Source organism: Photinus pyralis, unplaced genomic scaffold (genome assembly GCF_008802855.1).
Source record: "Photinus pyralis isolate 1611_PpyrPB1 unplaced genomic scaffold, Ppyr1.3 Ppyr1.4_LG8, whole genome shotgun sequence".
Taxonomy (NCBI): domain Eukaryota; kingdom Metazoa; phylum Arthropoda; class Insecta; order Coleoptera; family Lampyridae; genus Photinus; species Photinus pyralis.
Genome location: NW_022170819.1, coordinates 27,972,348 through 27,979,117, shown reverse-complemented (window position 1 = coordinate 27,979,117; position 6,770 = coordinate 27,972,348). Strand labels below are relative to the sequence as shown.

At 36.7% G+C, this 6,770-nt stretch overlaps 1 protein-coding gene across 1 annotated transcript; it reads right to left on the bottom strand.

Annotated features, from left to right (window-relative positions):
* Window positions 1-1,991: 1,991 nt before the first annotated feature.
* On the bottom strand, window positions 1,992-5,153 carry LOC116179123 (protein spaetzle-like). The gene is made up of 4 exons (XM_031498837.1): window positions 4,967-5,153; window positions 3,415-3,487; window positions 2,935-3,322; window positions 1,992-2,882 (listed from the first exon to the last, which is right to left on the bottom strand). The coding sequence occupies exons 1-4, from the start codon at window positions 5,006-5,008 to the stop codon at window positions 2,705-2,707; spliced, it is 681 nt and encodes a 226-aa protein (XP_031354697.1). The 5' UTR covers window positions 5,009-5,153; the 3' UTR covers window positions 1,992-2,704.
* Window positions 5,154-6,770: the final 1,617 nt, after the last annotated feature.

Sequence of the window (6,770 nt, the reverse complement as noted above, 5' to 3'; positions counted from 1 at the left end):
GGAAGGGATGAAGGAACAGGCAGTTGGTTTTTATACAAATGGGCAGTAGCTGCGTATTTATTGGAATTGTATTAGTAGTGAGTGAACAGTGCGTGATTAAGTGTCTGTGTTCTTTTGGAGAATAGGTGAGTGAATCTCACAGAGCAATTCAGTTTTACAAAGCATGTTTAATTAGCGTTCATTATGAAATTGATATACAAATATGGTACCACAGTTTATGCATAAACCAGGTAGAATTATTGGTTGGCGTAATCTATTCCACGCTGCTTGTTGTTGATTACTGTGAGGCGCGTTGAATCCCCTCGACAGTGTTTTGTTGATGGAACTGTGCACGGTTCCAGGCTAGTACTTAGGGTAGGTATTAGGATATCGTGAATGGCGATTGCGTTGAATCCCCTAGGACTTGTTAACACTTAAAACGTAGTGATGATGGGTTTTAGGTTGCGTCATGCACGGTCGAGTTTAATCCCCTAATACCATTGCACACTCTATGCTAGTTGTTGTGGCACTTTTGGTTGGTGGAGGGTTGCGTCTTTGAACCCAGGACCTACCACACACGTTGAGCAGGGTGATGGTCTGACCTGGACTTTGACGATTGCGTTTAATCCCCCAACACCACTGCACAGCCAAAAGGGAATGGATAACTCTAATTTAATAACGAGAATGAGTAACTATAATATAACGAGAATTAAATAGAACTCTCATAGAATATCGAAAATAGGGAACTCCAATCTAATGACGAAAGATTAGAACTCTCCTATGATTATTGAGATTATATTATGGAAGTTTTCCATAGAGAGTATAGTAATTGACAGTCAGTATTATTTGTAGTCATCCATGTTGGGTTGACTGGTTGCTCAGAGAACTATTTTCTAATTGCAGGTACGATCATCCGCTGCCAACTTTCAGGTCAAGTTTAGTTTGATTTTGATTCCTTGTTGTAAGTACTTACTTTATCATTGTTTTGTAACTAGTTATTTTATTACAATTAATCATCCTGACAAATTATGTCTATTCTTCAGCGATTTAATTATTTAAAATGATTGTGGTCAAAAACACGCCTTCCCCCCCTGTCAATCCATAATTACCCCCCCCCCCCCTTACATGTTGGTATTTTAATTAAGGTTTTCGATTGTTTATTACTTGTTGTACTCCTTTAATTTCACAATCTTATGCGACGACCTTCTAATGATAATGTGGTCAAGACCATTTCAAGCGTACGCAGACATCCGTCGTCCGGTTCGTTACCAGGAACAATCTGTCGGGCTTTGAAAGCTATGACAGAAAACCAATAGGCTTCGGTCATCAATAACTGATTCAGTCCTATCCACGAACCTCAAGAAAAGGTTAACAATTAAGGTTCGTTAGGTGACAGTTTGCTGGAAGTCCTTATCAAAATACATACGATTAAACGATAAAAAAACTTACTTACTTAAGAATATATTAACGAAAGGACTTCCCCTTATTCTATAAATAGAAGCTCTTTTCATAACAATTACTGCTCAGTAACAACAAATTATATTATACTACGACACTAGGGGGATAACCTGAATAATGTGTGGCATTTATTTTACAATGCACCTAATTTCGGTGGTCTTTGTATGAACAAGCAGATCTCGCAAGAAGATCAACATGTGACGTTGGGAGTTCCCAAAATAAATTTATGTTGATTACGTGCGTACGTTTTACCATCATTAATCTCATCTTACCCATTACCATTATACCGCATATACCTATTTCACATTAATCTGTGCATTTCCGCTAGTCGCTAGAATATTCTTGACGAGACTGATTTTGATAAATTTTGGAGTATGCGTGCCGCTATTTTATAACCCCAAGGTTCAACACGTTTTTGGACATATTTCGCCCCTTTAGAGCTTTGATTTACGTCACGCATAATCTGAATAGCTAATGAAAAAATGCGAGGAGTCATTCCTTAAAATATTTAAGCGTGTAGACAGCATGTGTGTAATGTAAGTCGTAATCAAGCAATAGTTTAATTACTTAGTTTAATTGCAAAACATAATGACAACAATTATACCTACATAATTAATAAAATCATATCACATGTGCACTTTACATAACAATGTCAGAATACTATCACATATTATTGCTTTCTGATCTGATGTAGTATCGTTCGTTTCAAATCATAAGCAAATCTAGCTGCTCTTCCGCAAGAGACTAAATGAAATCATCATTAGATCATTTCGGAGTAACAGTGAAAAGTTCTTTTACAGAAGCTAGATTTGTTTGTCTTTTGAAAAGCACTAAATTTTGGCAACACATACATACAATTGATAATTGACAAGAAGTTAAGAGTTGTTTCAATACACATACGTGAAGTTCAAGTTGAACTCTAAACAATGGGTCAAAGTGCAATTCATTCTTAAATTAAAAGCATCCTTCACTTGAACTTAAAAACAATAAAATGAAGTAATGACCCAAAATTACTATTTACTATAACATCTAATTTTCGTAAAAATCGTCTTGCACTTAAGGTCGATTTTACGAGTACATACCACTTGTATAATATCCGTTATTGTCTACAAAGTACAAACTGAATCTCAATGCCTGCTCGCGGTTATCTTTATTTGGTTCAGTTGATAAATTAAGCGATACAGTTAGATTCGTGATACACATGTACACTGGCTTCATGGTAGATTGTTGGAATAAATTAATCCTATCAAATCCTTATAATGAATAGTTATTTAGTCTTCTTTATTTTTACAGTACAAACACAGCACGATGGTACAACAAATGTGTCGGTTGCTGGTTTTCCATCCTCTTCAAGGGCCACCAGCCTCCTCCGGGCATACCTTTGACTGCACTGTGAAGTGTAGATCGCAGGAAATATGTTGTAAAATTTACATTTCGCCTTTTCACTATAAAAAAAAAAGATTACGAAGGATATTTAAAGTTATAATTAACACGTACACGCAAGTCTCAAATACCAGGCCTTGTTTATGTTCATCAATGTTAATGATGTATCTTTCCGTGTCATTTTCATTTTTTATCGTCTTTGGATATACAGTGTGAGTGATTACAGGGCAAAGCGTTTCGTCTTCTTCATCAACACCCGGTTTAAATCGATTCGGTAGCGTTACCACGGTACCCTCCAAGAACCCAAATAATTTATTGTATGTCTTTATTTTATTTAGAACGTCTTTAATGTGGTTGTAGGGATAATCTTTTGCCTCGTTGCACACTCCTGCTACACAATTTTGACCTTTTCCACTAGCAGAGAAGTCTGCCTCCGCGGGGGGCAAATAACGGTCCATTGTTGAGTAAACGTCGGGAAAAACGATACCATCGTCAGTTGTAGCTGAAAATTTATCACATTTAGTGTTAAGCAATGTTGACGATTTAGTTATACATCAAGGTTAAGGAGATACGAAATAATAGTGTCTAACTTACTTGAAGTAGTGTTCTGCTGAGTTTCACGCTTTGTAGCGGGCCACCTCCCAGGCCAGGATTTTGTCACTAGGATCTGGAAACGGAAAAAACGAAATTAAATTTAACGTCTAGTCAGGCTTAGGTACTTTATAAATAGTGCAAAAGATCGAATATTGTAAAGGTAAACTGCACGTGCACAATACGTGATATAGAATGGAATGATCTTATAATGGTTGTACCTTAGCTGTAACGCATAACTGCAAAAGAACAAGTGGGGCATGTTACCATCCCGTTTTGACAATTTTCGGTTTGTAGGTACTACAATAAAAATATATGCAAAAGGTATGTAAACGGAAATACACGACCTTAAGATACCCTACTGTCACAAATTTGTATAAATGAGTTTGTGTCACACTATGAAAGACTGACAATCAAACTTTCTCATTCAACCTGCAACCAAACAACCCTAAGATACGTAAGGAGTGGAGTCGGAAAATTTTCGAGCACAGCGTTGTTGATTCTATTTAAGGGGCGCATTTGATAAAAACATCTTGGAGGTCCTGTAGTGTAGATCATCAGTATTTCACATCTCATTTTCTTGATTCCACTTATGATTTCATCTTGGCAGATCGACGAGTACAGTGGAAGAAACGGTATATTTGCCAAAAATGCTGACATTTATATCAGCTACTCCAAAAACAATACCCCCTCGTAAATGAAACAAACATTACCGTTTCATAACATATCTGCTTTAAAGCGATAAAGTTATCTTTGGAAAGTGCGAATTTTTTCCCAAAGAATGTGAACATAATTATGCAAGCATGTACTAAATATTTAGAGTGCAAAGAGAAAGTCAAATCGGAAGAAAATATATCAGAGAATGTTGATTAAGTTGTCATTAATAGCGATAACAACTCGATCAAGGCTAATTTTTGTAAGCACAGATACCATAATTCGTTTTAAGTTAACTGAAACGGGTTTTTGAGTCACCTTCACCTTTGAAGGTCTTCTTGCCTGGTTCTAATGTAGTAATACCTAACTATTTTATAAACAAAGTGGAAGATCTTCAAATGTGATTCATTGATTTAGATTTTTTTTGCTGTTACTACCTCGGGAGTATGACAAATTTTAGCACAATATGTAAATTATTGCGCAAACAGTATTACTTCCGGCTCTTTGTTGATGACACACACGTACACACGTTGTTTAACGTCATTGATTGGCCATAATTTAGGTAACTTTTCCGCAAATTCTTTATGGTTATTAATTCATCATGCGATACTACCTATAACACAACTAGGTCTCTAGGATCACTATTAGGGGGGATAGTTCTGTTAGCGGAAAGCATAATAAACCTGTTGCAGTTTACCTAGCTCCCTTCGGTGAATGTAGCAGGTTTGTTAAAAAATTGACTTTTAATCACAGGAATGATATGGAACTTATACCTTTCTAATAAACTTTGTAATTTTGGAGGAAAAAAACGAAAATAGTGTACCAAGGTCGGTAACAGTATAATACCTATGACCTACCTTAACATACCAACAGATTTGCGTAAAAAAATTAAATAACTTACCACATTTAAAAGTAAAAAGACTACCAACATTAAATCAGCCATATTTAGTTTTGCAATTATTAGAACTATCACTTATAAATCTTAACCCACTTTGATTTAGCACTTCCTCTTTGTAACCATCGCGACTTTCACACTGTGCGCGGATCTTATATACAAACCTATAACTGCTCACGACAATACTGAGGTTATATAGCACATTATTCTCACTATACAGTAGCTTAACAAGGACAAGAATACAATTACGCATGCTAAATAAAGAACGAAACTTACTTAAATCAAACAAGAGCATTCGAATTTCCAGCTTTATGTGGGGAAACTTAATCTATGAAAATTATTCTTATCTCGACTTAACTTTATTTCCTAACATTGTATAATATTAGAATTTCTTATTGTGCTATCTAAAACGGAAGGGGATGTCATACTTCCCCACAGGTGCGGGATGTATATTATAGGTTTTTTGTAGTATTTTTATACACATTATTTCATCATTTATGCATTTTAAATGTTTATATTAGTAGACATTACCTAACTTCTTATTCTCACAAAGTTTTTCAAGTATAGTTAAGTCTAATTTTTTTTTGGAGATTTCATTGTGGATTTGCACTCAAAGACGTGTTGTGTAATGGATTGCGTTATAAATTCGTGGTGTACTAGGCTTTTGGGCAGTATTTACCAGTGTAGGAGTCATATACACCACTTAGGCCCCAAAGAAACGTTTATTGTTTTAAACATTCGAAAATAATAGAAAATCGGAAAATGAAAAACATCCTCTCGTTTTAACGTACGCATCAACCAAAGGAAATAATGTTTAAATGGTACGCCACTGGCACAACTCCACTGAGGAAATAAATCAATAAATATTAATGCACCAAATCAGCTCGAAGTGAGCTTAATTAATTGGCAGTCTCCTCTCTTAAATGGAACCCTTATATACAGGGTGATTCCTATAGTACCTGCCACCGTTTGGGAGCGTATAGGGGGTGCCTAGGGGAGTATTTTGATATAGGACACTTGGGGTCGGAAATCTAAAATCAGGGCGCCAGAACCAAATTTATCTTCTGGAATTTCACGCCTGTATGTAGGCAACCCAACCGACCGACGTTTCGCGCGGAGCGATGCAGAGCGGGTTAGCGCGAGGAAGCGACATGGGAGGGAAGGAGGGAAAACGACAGTCAAAAGCAATAACGTTTACAAGTGTTCAACGTGGCCACCGTTGTTCTCAATGCACTTCCTACATCTAGCCAACTATTATTATACTATTGCCATAGTGTTTATTCACTTGATACGCGTCGTTGCAGACGGGATTTCGTGGGTTTAAACAACATTCTGATCAAGTGTCAGCCACACATCGCCGCCTGAGATCGCTCCGTGTGCACCGCCGGCCGGTTGGGTTGCCTACCTACAGGCGCGAAATTCCAGAAGGTAAATTTGGCTCGGGCACCCTTATTTTAGATTTTCGACCCCAAGTGTCCTATATCAAAATACTCCCCTACGCACCACCTACACGCTCCCAAACGGTGGCAGGTACTATAGGAATCACCCTGTATTATAGTTACTTTTTCTTAAACAATTTAATTCTTGTACTGCGAGTATATTATTGATACAATTATAAGAATCAACTTGCTTTACATATTTTGTAACACCTACTTTCAAGCTACCCCTGAAGCTACCCTTAAGCAATTAATATGTTTTGCTGTCATCAACGAATTTTTTTGTACATTAGGGACCTAGTTTAGTGCGCCAGTGGCGTAATCTAAAATAATATTTATTTTGAGAGCATCCTCAAATTTTGTAGGAATACTGT

What these genes read in the sequence shown, in the direction of transcription:
- LOC116179123 (XM_031498837.1), bottom strand. Translation starts at nt 5,008, where the DNA reads ATGGCTGATTTAATGTTGGTAGTCTTTTTACTTTTAAATGTG. An exon ending in TCTTTTTACTTTTAAATGTG is followed by an intron (nt 3,488 to 4,966) that starts GTAAGTTATTTA and finishes TTCCGTTTCCAG; the next exon opens with ATCCTAGTGACAAAATCCTG. An exon ending in CTGGTATTTGAGACTTGCGT is followed by an intron (nt 2,883 to 2,934) that starts GTACGTGTTAAT and finishes TTTTTTTTATAG; the next exon opens with TGAAAAGGCGAAATGTAAAT.